This window comes from Sceloporus undulatus, chromosome 3 (assembly GCF_019175285.1).
Source record: "Sceloporus undulatus isolate JIND9_A2432 ecotype Alabama chromosome 3, SceUnd_v1.1, whole genome shotgun sequence".
NCBI classification, from domain to species: domain Eukaryota; kingdom Metazoa; phylum Chordata; class Lepidosauria; order Squamata; family Phrynosomatidae; genus Sceloporus; species Sceloporus undulatus.
The window spans coordinates 285,372-298,215 of record NC_056524.1 but is presented as its reverse complement, the minus strand read 5'-3'; the positions used below and the strand labels follow the sequence as shown (position 1 = coordinate 298,215).

Sequence of the window (12,844 nt, the reverse complement as noted above, 5' to 3'; positions counted from 1 at the left end):
ATTTGGAAGAACAGGTAACCCTCAGCAGGAAAGCCACTGCTCCCAAGCTGTAGATCTGGAAGGGAGCTCAAGAGCCACTCTGCCCAGGCCTCTGCCAATGCAGGAAACCCATTGCTCTTTTCCAAAGGTTCTGGAACTGGCAACATGGCTGCTCTTCCCAGTTTCTTCTATGAGAGTAACCTCAGCGCTTATACTGTATCTGCTGGCCAAGAAGGATGGATGCTGGCATGGTCCCGCACCTAAGCAGACTGAGATGCCACCAAGCTGGCCTCTCTGGGGCCATGCAGTCATGGTGCGCTTCACGATTCCATCCTACATATGCATCCAAGTGGTACAAACGGGCTCTAGTGTTTCTTTCAAGTTCCTTTCCAACACCTTCCACAGTAACCAGTTCCAGAAAACACAGCTGCATTTCAAGACCGCTCCCCATTTTTCTACCTCCTTGCTTCCCAATCAGCCAAAAACAAAACTGGAAGTGCCATAGTGTCCCATCTGCTCACATCTGAAGACCCAGAGCAACTGGGGAAGAGGGCCCCTGATAAATGGCCACTGCCTCCCCCCCCCTGCCCCCACAGTTGTCTTGGTCTAGCAGAAGCAGAGAGCAATGATGGGCCACCTTATAGGCTGCTGCCTCCTCTCCTCTCCTCTTCCGTGACATTCAAAAGGGCAGTGTGGTCACTGAGAGGCACAATCAGGGTTGGCCATCAGCCACGTTGGATGGGATCTATCTGTGTCCAGCATATAAGTCAAAAGTCTTTCTTTGGAGAAGGCGCAACCAACTACAGAGAGTGTAGAAGGGGGAAAATGGAAGAAAGTTGTTATGATGAGAATCAAGATGATGTGTGCATTGCAACCTGTCCCATCGAACTGCCCTTCTTGACCTGATATGCTAACTTTGACCTGAGACAGACGGGCTGAAAGGGGCGTGGCAGCGGCGATACTGGGGTTAGGGAGCGCGCACCAACTGCATGGTCCCTAACTCTAGTACAGAGTGACGGCGTACTAATGGTTGCGTCCCATGTATAAGGGCGCAGCCATTGTGACATAAGCACTGCACGGTGTCCAAACGGCGCCTGCCCGATGACACACATTGGTGACGGCACGAGTGCGGGTTCTTTTTAAGGCACTGAAGAACCCGGAAGCACCAGGTTCTTTTTACTCCAGAGGGAAGCCACACGGTGTGGCAGCTGGAGCTTCTCTCCGGAGAGAACTAGGCCGCTGGCATGCTGCCCTTTTGGGGTGGTCTTTCTTAGCTCCTTCCTCCTGGAAGCTTCTGCAGCTTTGGTTCAAGCTAAGACCTGTATTAGCCCAGCATCTGATTCTGCTTATAAAAGGGCACGTATTCAGCACAACCATGAAATGTAAGGAGGAAATGGTACCAACCACCTGTTAAGACTGCAACCTTAACCCATCAGACATAAAGACAGATAACCACTTATCACAATAAGCATTATTATTTTGCTTAGACATTTATGTCAGGGTGCATCCAGACTGCAGAAATAAAGCAGTTTAATAATAATAATAATTTATTTTTTGATGGGGAATCATGGTGAGTTACAACATGTAAAAACAATGTGTTACATATCAAATCCAATTAAAATTTATCCCCCTCCCAAGCTCCAGCCCAAATTATAAAACAAAATTAAATAAATTACAATATAAAATGTTATAACGATCAAATCAACAGAGTTGGGGAAAAGAGGAAAGGAAGATGTTATTGTGCTCGGGGAGGGGAGGCTAATTTGGAAAGGCCTGCCATTAGAGCTCCATCTTAACAGCCTTTTTGAAGGCCACATGGGTGGCAATGTGGCGGATCTCCTCCGGCAAGCCATTCCATAGCCTAGGAGCCGCACTAGTGAAGGCCCTCTGGTTGACAGTGGACAGTCTGGATTTTCTAGACTCAAGTAAGATCATCTGAAAGGACCATAAGGGGTGGGGCGGACAAAATGGGAGAAGGTGCTCCTGTAAGTAGTTTGACACCACTTTCACTGCCATGGTACAATGCTATGGAATTATGGGACTTGTAGCTTTGTGAGATATTTAGCCTTCTCTGTCATGAGAACTCTACAAATCCCATGGTCCCACAACACTACGCCACAGCAGTTAAAGTGGGGGCACACGTTGTCCAGAGTGTCTATAAAAGCCCCTGCAGAATTGCCCAGAGAGAGCCTGGCATCGACCAGAAGGGCTGGTGAGGAGAGGAACATGACTGGCTTGGGGTATCTCCAATGTTATTTCTCTGGGCTCTTGTTGGCTGATAGAGGACAAGATACTCAGTGGGATTTGCTTTAGGTAGCTTGCTTTGGGCAGAGACTTCATTTAATAGTTACATTTAATAGTTGCACTTCATTTAATAGTTGCACTCACAATCGGGGATGCTCCGATTGTGAGTTCCTGCATGGCAGATTGGGGTTAGATTGGATGGTCCTTGTGGTCTCTTCCAACTCTATGATTCTATGATTTTCCTGCTATTTAGCAAACCTGTCACTCCATTGCCCCTGTATCCCAAAAAAGCCAGCCTCATTTAGCCACCGGAGAGAGCAGAGGGGCTGCCAGCAGGTTGCCCTTGGAAGCCAAGAGCCAGGGCTGCCCTCCTCCCATCTTCCTTTTCCTGTATAAACAGTGAAACCGGCAGCCTTTCTGAATGCTCACCTTTGTTGCAGATGCTTTCAGGAGTTTCATGACCTCTCCCTCCCGGGCGTAATCCATGGGCATGTGCCCCATTTCGTTTCTCTGCAGGGGGTTGGCACCTGGAAAGAAAGAAAGGAAGGAAGGAAGAAATGGGGCTCAACATGTGGGACAAGAACCCTATGATGGGGGCAGCTTACAGCCCCTAAGCAATCCGGGGTCCTCTTTAACCTTTGCTCCGACTGGCCCTGTTTCGGAAAGGGACAATGCGCCGCCAGTGGTGACACGTACGGACCCTAAAGGAGGCAACAAAAGGGAGATGTCACCATCAACAATAGCCTTTGGCAGGAGAAATCTGCTCCAGGGACAGGGGCCATGTAGAATTGAGCGAGGCGCAGCGCATGGCATCGGAAAACCAATATGCCCCTCACTCCACCCCATGGCCTCTGGAGCAGGGAACAAGGCCTTTGAGTCCATAAGAAGGACAAGAGGAACTGCCTGGCTCTGCATGCCTAATCCTAACCTCCCTCTTGCTCTTCCTCTGACTACATGAGTTGCTTTTCCTTCAAATATTCCACAGGTCACACTTCCAGAGATTTATTAAAAACTCATCTTTCCACTCCTCTACTTTGTCCCATACGTACTATTTTGCAGTATCATTTCTTTCCTATTCTATATGATTAGATGTGATATAGAGGAGTTGTTTTCCCTTCAAACATTCAATGGGTGTCACTTTTAGGAGATCATTAAAAATACAAAAACTCACCTCATTAGAGATTATTAAAACTTCCCAAACTGAGAGCTGCCTTGTATCCCATACTGAGGGAAACACAGGATATAAATGATATAATATTAAAAAATAAAGAAAGAAATATATCCTATATGTACTATTTTATACACATTATAGTATCTATCTTTTTCTTTTGTACTCTAGGATTACTTAGTGCTTTTTTCTTCCCTCTCCCACCTGGTCAACTTTCTGCCCAATTCTCCTCTCTTCTAAATGTTTTAAATTGTTCTCTCTATTTTAAATTTGCAAGTCTGTAGGCTTGCAAACTCTTCTTTATTTCTGTTCAACGCTTACAGCATATCCAGGGCTTTACAAATAATGACAATACTAGCAAAGGAGAAAGTATGCTTTGGGTAAGAGCAACAGGTGGGCCAGGCTGACTTGGCACAAATCAGAACGAATGGCAGCAGTACAGCACCATCCAGGCTGCTGGAGAATTAACTACTGGGGGCAACCCTGGGAATGCCCAAGACAGAAGAGCAGTTGCCCTTCATTGCAGGAGAAGGGAAAGGAAAGAGACCTTCTTCACCCTGTTGTTCTTCTTCTTACTCAGAGGGCAGAATTTGCCATAAGCCAATGAAGAACCAACCAGGAATGCCATAAGGTCTATGAGCAACACACAAACTACCCATCGAAGAGTTCAACTTGCAAGGGTCAAGAGACGCTCCCAAAACCAGAGCTTGGGGAACTTAGTCTTGTTGGACTTTAGCTCCCAGAATCTCCTAGCCAGTATTTGAGAGGATTCTGGGCATTACATTCCTTAAAAAACGTTAACGTTTCCACACTCTAGGACAGGGGTGGGATTGTGTGGCCCCACAGGCACACGAGACCCTTGGGGGGAGCATCCAGATCAGCCCTTGGGGTCCCCAGCAACCTCCCAAAGGACATGGCAGCCCCCCCCCCTTTCAGATAGAAGAGGTTGCTTTGCAGCCAAAGAGCTGTATTTTAAAGATGAAAAATCCCTCTGCAGGGCCACTCTATGCTGTTTTGGGGGGGGGGGGTTTCTTGTCAAGAAGCAGCCCACCCCACAAGAGATGAAGAAGAGACCAAGAGTGATATGGAGCAACAGAGGAGCCCAAAATCTGGTGGTATAGCCCTTCAGGCTCTGGAACATGGTCACATCTTCAGGACATGCTGTCAGAGGGGTCTCCATTCAAGGGCAGCCCATGGGCGCACCATGCAGAAGGTCCCAGGCGTCATCCCTAGTTGTCAAAGGTCTCTGTCCACTGGTGAGCAGGGACTTGCCAGCAACTTTCCAGGAAAATTTCCAATGTTTATCTAGACACGTTTATCCAGTTGTACTGCAATCCATAATGTTTGATGGGCTATATATAGGATATTACCTTTATTTTCCTAAAATAAGCTTCAACAAACCCTAGAGCTCAGAGGGAGAGACTAACAAATGAACTCCCCGTCAAGCATGCTCCTGTTTTGCAAAACCTCTTCCTTCCGAATCAATCACAAGCGGTCAAGAAAAAGGTGGTGGGCTGCCCACAGACTCCCACCCGGCCTTTAGTGACAATGAACGCTCGGCTCCTTGAAATGAACCAGTCTTTTCTTAGCTGGCAATGGATCTAGTGAGCCAAGGTGAAGGTACTCAGCAAAAGGAACTTACACCGCTGATATGAGATATATCAGATATAGCTCTCTATTGGGTGGAGGGGGAGCTTCAAGTCAGCTGTTGACTTATGGTGGCCTCACAGATTTCATGGGGTTTTCTTAAGAAAGGAATCCTCAGAAGTAGTTTTGCCCACTATTTCCTCTGCAAAACAGCCTACAACACCTGGTAATTCATGGGTGGTTTCCCATCCAAGGACTAAACAAGGCTGACCCTGCTTAGCTTCCGAAATCAGACGGGATTCTAGTGCCTTGTGTGATCTTAAAATATAGTGGTTTTGTTAGCATAGTCATTTCTTGTTAAATAAGAGAAGCATATGCTATTCTCTTAGCATTGTTACTAATATCCCAATAAAAGCACATAAAGCTCTGAATGCATTTGAGCGGAATATATTAAACCAAACATGCTAAATTGGGTAACGGTATCTGGAGCACTGCACAGCTTTCTGGAAACATCTCCAGGAACTGTTCAGTTCCACTTTTTTGGAAAACCCGCGTCCTGGCTAGCAACGACAGATGCAGCCAAGAGAGACCGAGTAGAGCTTGGCAGAGAAAGCCTGACTTTGGTGCAGGAAACCATCACCAAGTTCACCATCCAGGAGGATTTGAGGAAAAGCAACAGGTGTGTGTGATATTTATTCTCGCTGTACAACTGAGGTTTCTTCTGTGCAAACCTCTGCAACCCACCATTTTCCCCAAAGTGCAAGTGGGACTGTCACCGCAAGCGCCTCTGCGCTGGGGAGGAATCGGAAAGAGCGAGGCAGAAATTAGCTATTTCCAAGATCCGGCATAAAGAGATCTATATTTGCTTACAGAATGAAAAATGTGCTCCATAAACCTCCGGCGCAGAGTAATTTCTGTTGTGAGCCCTTGTCACATCCAATAAAGGATATGACCGGGACGGGTGGGATTATATACTGCCAGCCCCGGCCACTCGGTGTCTTTTAAAGAGACAGTCACCCACATCTCTGCCGCATACGCATCTGTTTGTGTTGTTCCCAAAGAGGAGCAGGAAGATGGGAAACTTTCTCCCCTCCAAGGAGCTATCCTCCTCCTACTCCTCCTCTTAGGTGGCCTACATGTCCTCCTACTGATCTATTCATAGCGGCAGCAGAGGCTAACCAATATTGGTCTAATCCCCCTGTTAATGGCTGTGACGACTTGACTAATTGCCGCAATAATTGATAGAACCAGACTGTACAAAAACCGGTCGATCTTCACCTCCAATACCGACGGCAATAAAATATTATGCTCCCATAAATAACTCGATGTCAGGCTGCTCTGGAGTCCTGCTGTTTCCCCGCTTCTTTGCAGAGGTGGCCACTGTCTCCCTTGAGCCCCTGGCTGACCTCAGGCCCTCCATGGGGCCCAGGGCCAGCTGGCCCCAAAAGCCGCAGCCACTCACTGACTGACCAGTCAGCCCAGCTGAGGGGTCCTGCCTTTGCGCCTGGATGGGAGGCCATTTGTCACCTCCCACGGACTGTCCATCCGTCTCCGGGAGGAAAGGCACACCTGGACGACGCCAGAGGCAGCGCAAAGCCTGTGCCCACCCGCCCCTCCGCCCCACGCACCTGCTGCCAACAACTTTGCTCCCCCTACCTCCCCCCCCAGCTTATAATACTTGATAAATAGCTGGCCGGCTCAGTCCCAGCTCTGCGAAAACGGAGCAGCTGCAGAAGGTCACTCATTGGGGAAATATGTTTCTATCGGTGGTATTGAAAAAAGTTTAGAGGAGTGACGGGTCTCAATTTTTCAAATTTTATTAACTCCATCCTCTTAATCATTTGTCATGAATTCCTTCGGATTCCAGATAACTGTCAATATCAGGGGGGCTCAGGGAGAGGATTATGGATGGGAGGCCACTCTGTCCGTCGGTGGCTCTCTGGCAAACTGTGCATCTGTGTGTGCGTCTGCGTGCAAGATGCAAAACCAGCCACCGACTGACCCTGGGGGCTGCTCTGCTGAGATGACCTCTGCCAATGCAAAGGGCTGGTGGAAGGCAGTGCCAATCTGTGCCAAGGAACAGGGAGGGTCAGTGGGTCTAGCGCTGCTGCCAGTGGTAAGTCCACTGTTGGCTTCATGGTTGCTGCAAGGGAGCTCTCTGGGGCTGAACCTGTGCTGGAAACTGGGCCGGGCATCTGGACAGTTCCTGTCATCGCCTGGCACAGCTGGGCTTATGGCCCTCGTGGCAATGGAGCCACTGCTCCCCTATTAAACAAATTTAAGCTAAATTCTACAGCAGACAAGGCCATGTTTAGGGGAAAGGAGAACCCTTCTGCTGGCCCAAAGTGGCATGGTTTGGAGGCATGCAGCTCCCTTTGGGTCTGCCCTGGAAGGAGGCAGACTGGCTCACTGGCTTGATTCACTTACAGCAGGGTGGAAAGCACAAAGCCCATGGGCCACATGGATGGGGAGGTCCTTTGTGAGCCCCAGGCAGCCCTAGATCCCCTCCAACCCTCTTCTCTGGCCAAATCCTCTGCCAAAATAGGGCCTCCTGCACTATGTCAGGGTTGGGGGCTCAGGGCCTCATTTTTTGTTTAAATGGCAGCCCAAAGTGGTCAGGCATCACATCTACTCTGGTGCCGGGGGGGGGGGGGGCCATGGCTCCCCAGAGGGACCAAAAAAGGGGGCCGTGAGGCCCTCCGGGCTCCAGACCATTGCAGCTTCTGAGTTGTGTGTTTGCTCAGCAAGGGCTCCATTTGATTCAGGAAAGCCACCCTCAGCTACATCCAGATTGCCCCAAGTGGGAGATAATGGGCCCATTCTGTGGGGCTGGTGGCCCAGGGAGTTGGAACGGTTGTGGACAGGCCTATGTGGGTCTGGAAGGTCAACCACTTCCCATTACTGGTGGCGGTGGTGGACAATGACCTCGTGTTCCTCCTTTCCCAGTTACAACCCTGCCCTTGGGTCCCTTCGGGGAGGAAGGCGGGGTATAAATGAAAATGATGATGATGATGATGATGATGATGATGATGATGATGATGATGATGATAATGTGATTCTAGGAGTGTCCAATCAGCTCTCTATTGGCAGGACCCTCAACATCAGCAGTGGAGAAAATGTGCCCCCCTCCAGCCATTTTTGTGGCCTTCACAGCCCTCCATAACATGCTCCTAAATGCCCCCTTGGGGTGTGATGGGTGATTCTGCCATATTTTTTATGCCCCCCCCAGCCGTTTTAGGACTGGGAGATGCTGTCCTGCCCCATAATGTGATCCATAAATTGACCTCTAGGTTGAAAAATAAGGGCCTAAAAACATAGGAAACTGGGTGGGGAAGACAGTGGGAGGGGGCCCTCCCAGTTCACCCCTAAGCCTCTGAGAGTTGCCCACCCCCAGCACCATATAAATGAAACTGAGGAAGGCGGGTGGGAGGGGGGAGAGCCAGGGCATTTAACGGACTGGGAGGCTCCCCCAACAACTTCAGCAGAGCTATGCTCTTTGCAAGAGTTCAGAAACTGACCCCAAATCTGGGAGTGAAAGGTTAGGTTTGCTGTTCCAAGTGCCAATCCCCCCACCCCAGAAAAAAGACTCCCAGGTCCAGGGCCTGCCAGGAGGAGGAAGAGCGCAGGGGCCCCCTCCGTCGCACGGCACAAAGGGAGGCGTCCGTGTCATCAGCCATCATCCCTGACAAGCCCCGACATCCTTATTGCTCTGCATGGCTAGTTAAAGTAATAGGAAGAGACTCCTGTCCTCCGGAGCCTCCGCCTGATCGAATTAACATGATCACCCTCTTTTGCAGGAAAATAAATGGGCCTCCAAGATGGGGCAGAGCACAGGCTTCACAGGTAGATAGGGATCTGTTTTTTTCCAAAGACACACAAACAAACTGAGGCCTCTGTGCCCAAAGGGCCATGGCTTTACTTGCTGCCCCCCTGTGCCAACATGGCACCCATCTCTGCAAAGGAAGGGGGTCTAACGCTCTGACCCACACTGGCGTTTTCACATGCCTCAGACCTTAGGAAGGGAGGGCACCCCAGGCCTGGAGCTGACCCTCCAAAAGGTCTGAAAAATGCCCAGGCCTGCCTTGAACTCACAACCTCAACATAAGATCACAGAAGGTTTGAAGGGATCCCCCAAAGACCATCCAGTCCACCTCCTTCAGCCATGCAGGAATCCACATCCAAAGCACTTAAGAAAGGATGCCCATCCATGAAAGGATGCCCAAGTATTTGAAGGTATGTCATATTGAGGATGGGGCAAGCTTGTTTTCTGCTGTTGTAGAGAACAGGACCTGGAACAATGGATGCAAACTAGAGGAAAAGAGAGTCCACCTCAACATTAGGAGGAACTTCCTGACATTAAGAGCTGTCAATGGACAGTGGAACACACTCCCTCAATGGAATATGGTGGAGTCTCCTTCCTTAGAGCTTTAAATAGAGGCTGGATGGCCATCTGTTGGAGATGCTTTGATTGAGAGTTCCTGCATGACAGAATGGAGTTGGACTGGAGGGCATCTTGGAGTACCTTCCAATTCTAGGATTCTATGAAGAGAAAGTTAAGAAGGGACATGATAGCCATGTTAAATATCGGAAGGTAGGTCATATTGAGAAGGAAGCAGGCTTGTTTTCTGCTGCTCCAGAGACTAGAACACAGAACAAGCTAAACATTAGGAGGAATTTCATGACAGTAAGGGCTGTTCGAATGTGGAACACAATCCCTTGGAAAATAGTGGAGTCTCCTTATTTGGAGGACTTTAAGCAGAGGCTGGATTCTGGAGGATTTTAAAAAGTCTGGACGGCCATCTGTTCTAGGAAGGGCTTGGATGGTGTCTTCCTGTATGGTAGAAGCGGGTTGGACTGGATGGGTCCAGTCTGTGGGTCTCTTCCAATTCTAGGATTCTAAATCACCAGTTAACATCGCTGGGCTTTCTTAGGCAAGGGAGTGTCAGAGGTGGTTTTGCCAGTTCCTTCCTCTGAATTAGAGCCTCTAGCATCTGGCATATTCACTGGCATTTTCCCATCCAGGGTTGACCCTTCTTAGATTCCAAAATCAGATGGGATCTGTCGCCTGTTTAGGGTATTTAAGCCAAATGCAACCATATTAAAATTAGGACTCTTCATTCACTTGCCCTGGGTGTGTGGAGAGCCAGTATGCCCCCTCTCCAGATGGTTTTCCATCCACGGAGATGGGATTTTTATATAAAGGAAAATACGGTTTCTTCTTCCTCTTCAGCAAGGGGTTTCTTCCTTCTGCTGAGCATCCGACTGGACTCCTTTATGCCACATGCGCAGGAAGTAAGGAAAGGCCAGCTGGGCTGAGCTGTAGCTTTGTGGCCCATCCCACGGACGGACGTGCTTTTAAATGCCTTACAAATTGCCAGAAAGACCTCCAAGGCCCCGCTTGCCCTCCGCTCGACCGGTGGGAGAAAGCTAGCCTTAAAAGCTTCAACACAGACATAAAACCATGGCCGATGCTGCTGCTGCGGGCCAGGCTCTTATTTGGATTGTTGGAGCCATGACAAGACTGGTTTTTATGTCCCGGTCTCGGCGGAGTTTAATTACTGGTCTGGAGCTGGCCGGGGTTGGCGCAAGAGGCCTTCGGAGGTACGGAGGGTTGGGGGTTGATACCGCCGGCTTGCCACATATTGAGCTCCAGCTCTGGCAGACTCTATTGCGCCATTTAATCATCTTTTGCAAAATTTACAGTGCAACAGAAGGGATCGATATGGAATTTATCACGTTATCTTTGTAAATGTGAGCAGAGTGAAAGGGAGGGATCCGGGCACAGAGCGGGAAAAGGGCGACAGTCCCCAGATGTGGAGGTACTTTTTAAAAAGCAGACACTTCCTGATTTCAAGGACAGAGTGAAGAAATAGGTGACCGTCCCTCGACAGGGCAACTTTTTAACAAACACCCCCAATATTAATGGCAAAGAAATGTTGAGGGCAGAGTCAAGTTGCTAAATGGAGGAACTTTTAGCAGACACTCCCTGATTCTGGGGGCAGAGCAACATGCGTGGCCTGAAACTGTGCCAGGGGACTTCAGATGCCCTCTACTCTGAAGCAAAATCCTGGGGTGCAATGTAAGCTTGAAGAACAGCGTGCCGGCCACAACCACCCATGGTGGTTCTGAGTACCTGCGGATGGCAAGCCCCACTGAGTTTAAAGGGCATGCATGCACGCAGTCCCAGCAAAGCGGCTGCATGCATTAAAAACCACAGGACCTGAGGTACCATGGTTTTTGCCATCCTGCAGGGGGTCCGAATGGAACCCCCACTGATATAAGATGGCCCCACTGTGCAATCTCTGTATAAATGTGTGGTTCTCTTGACAGAGACACTTTGGTGCTCATTTGTATTCTTTACACTTTAGGATCTTGTTCAGTTTTTTCACAGTGCCCTTCCCGCTCCTAGTCATCTTTCCATTCTAAAAAAGGCAGCCATTTTCTTGTCTCATTGCCGATGGAACACATTTGTTTCCTGTTGCTTCACAGGGCAGAGCCCAAGCCAACAGGTTCAAATTACAAGGGCATTTTAATGAAATATTAGGAGAGCTTCCTGATAATACAAGTTCCTTGACAGTGGAATAGGCATCTTCAGCAAGTATTACCCTTCTCTAGGTTTAGACTCTCCTTCCCAACAGTAGGGGCTAGGGATCAGCTAACCAGGATGTTGAAATCTAAGTGCTGGCCTTGGGCTGTGTGGAAAGAAGCCCAGGAACATGAGGAATGAAAAACAAAAGCACCCCCCCCCCCCAACAAAATGGACAGTCCAGCAGGAAGGGCTGAGAGCATCCGGAGTGATTCAGAAAAGCAAGGTCCACAGAGGACCACTGGGGACTTTGGCTGGTGAAGGAATAGCGGGACCCAGAGCCAGGAAACCAGGCTGCCTTCTCCTCCATCTCATGGTGGAACTTATGGCTGCAAATTGCCCCAGAGCCAAAAACTGGACAAAAACTTTGGCGTCCCAATAACCGTGGAAATGCCCTGATAAGTGACTGGCTTGCTTGAAAAAGTGTGCTGTGCCCTGTTTCTCTGATGAAAGGAATACAAAAAGATCCATCGATCGAGTAGGAAACACAAACACAATAAGGCTTGGAGAATATGCTTTGTGAAGGAAGGAAGGAAGCAAGCAAGCAAAGCAAGGGGGTGCTTTGAACCCCTTCCCCAATGTAATCTCAGGTCAGGAGCCCCCAGACGGACAAGAGAGAAAGGGGGGCGCACATCTCACCTCACGGTCTGCTGGCCACGGACAGACTGACCACAAGGAAGGGTCAAGTGATTCAGCAGAGGGGACGCCAGAGGCCAAAGGAACGGATGGGGGGGGGACTTTCCAGGCAGTGGAGGCCTGAAAGGGACAGACACACTAGCACCCCGCCATCACCGTTTGGGGTGGCCACATCGAAGCAGAGGGGGCAGTTAATGGCTTTGGCCCTGAGGGCAGAGGGGAGCTGCCCATTGCTGCTGCGGAGGAGGAAGTGGAGGAAGGCAGGTGTGGCGGAGGAGCTCCAGGACAGGGCAAAGGGCACCGCTTGTGTGTTGGCACCAAGGGAGTGTCCAGCTCTCCAGCCTCCAAGTCTTCACAAAGGGGACGCTGGGAACAAGAGAAAGCAAACACACTGTTAAAAGGCCATCAAGTCAATGATGAGTTTGAGGCCCTGGGATGAAAGGAAAGGATGCTCCTCAGATAGCCAGCTTCATTGTATTAAGGGATGGGGAGGAGAAGGGGGGGCACCCAAATTCAGGACAAAAGGAAGTCACAAGGTGGGTGTCTGGCTGGGAACGGGGACAAAGCAAAGGTGGGACTTCTGGGCTTGCAGCAAGAAGAAGAAGAAGAAGAAGAAGAAGAAGAAGAAGAAGAAGAAGAAGAAG

At 49.5% G+C, this 12,844-nt stretch overlaps 1 protein-coding gene across 1 annotated transcript in view; it reads right to left on the bottom strand.

Moving 5' to 3' along the window:
• CLPB (caseinolytic mitochondrial matrix peptidase chaperone subunit B) overlaps nucleotides 1-12,844 on the bottom strand; it is an 83,926-nt gene that overhangs the window by 48,955 nt on the left and 22,127 nt on the right. Inside the window, exon 4 of the mRNA XM_042459832.1 lies at nucleotides 2,653-2,750. Coding sequence (XP_042315766.1) covers nucleotides 2,653-2,750 — 98 coding nt within the window. The remainder of the gene's footprint in view (nucleotides 1-2,652; nucleotides 2,751-12,844) is intronic.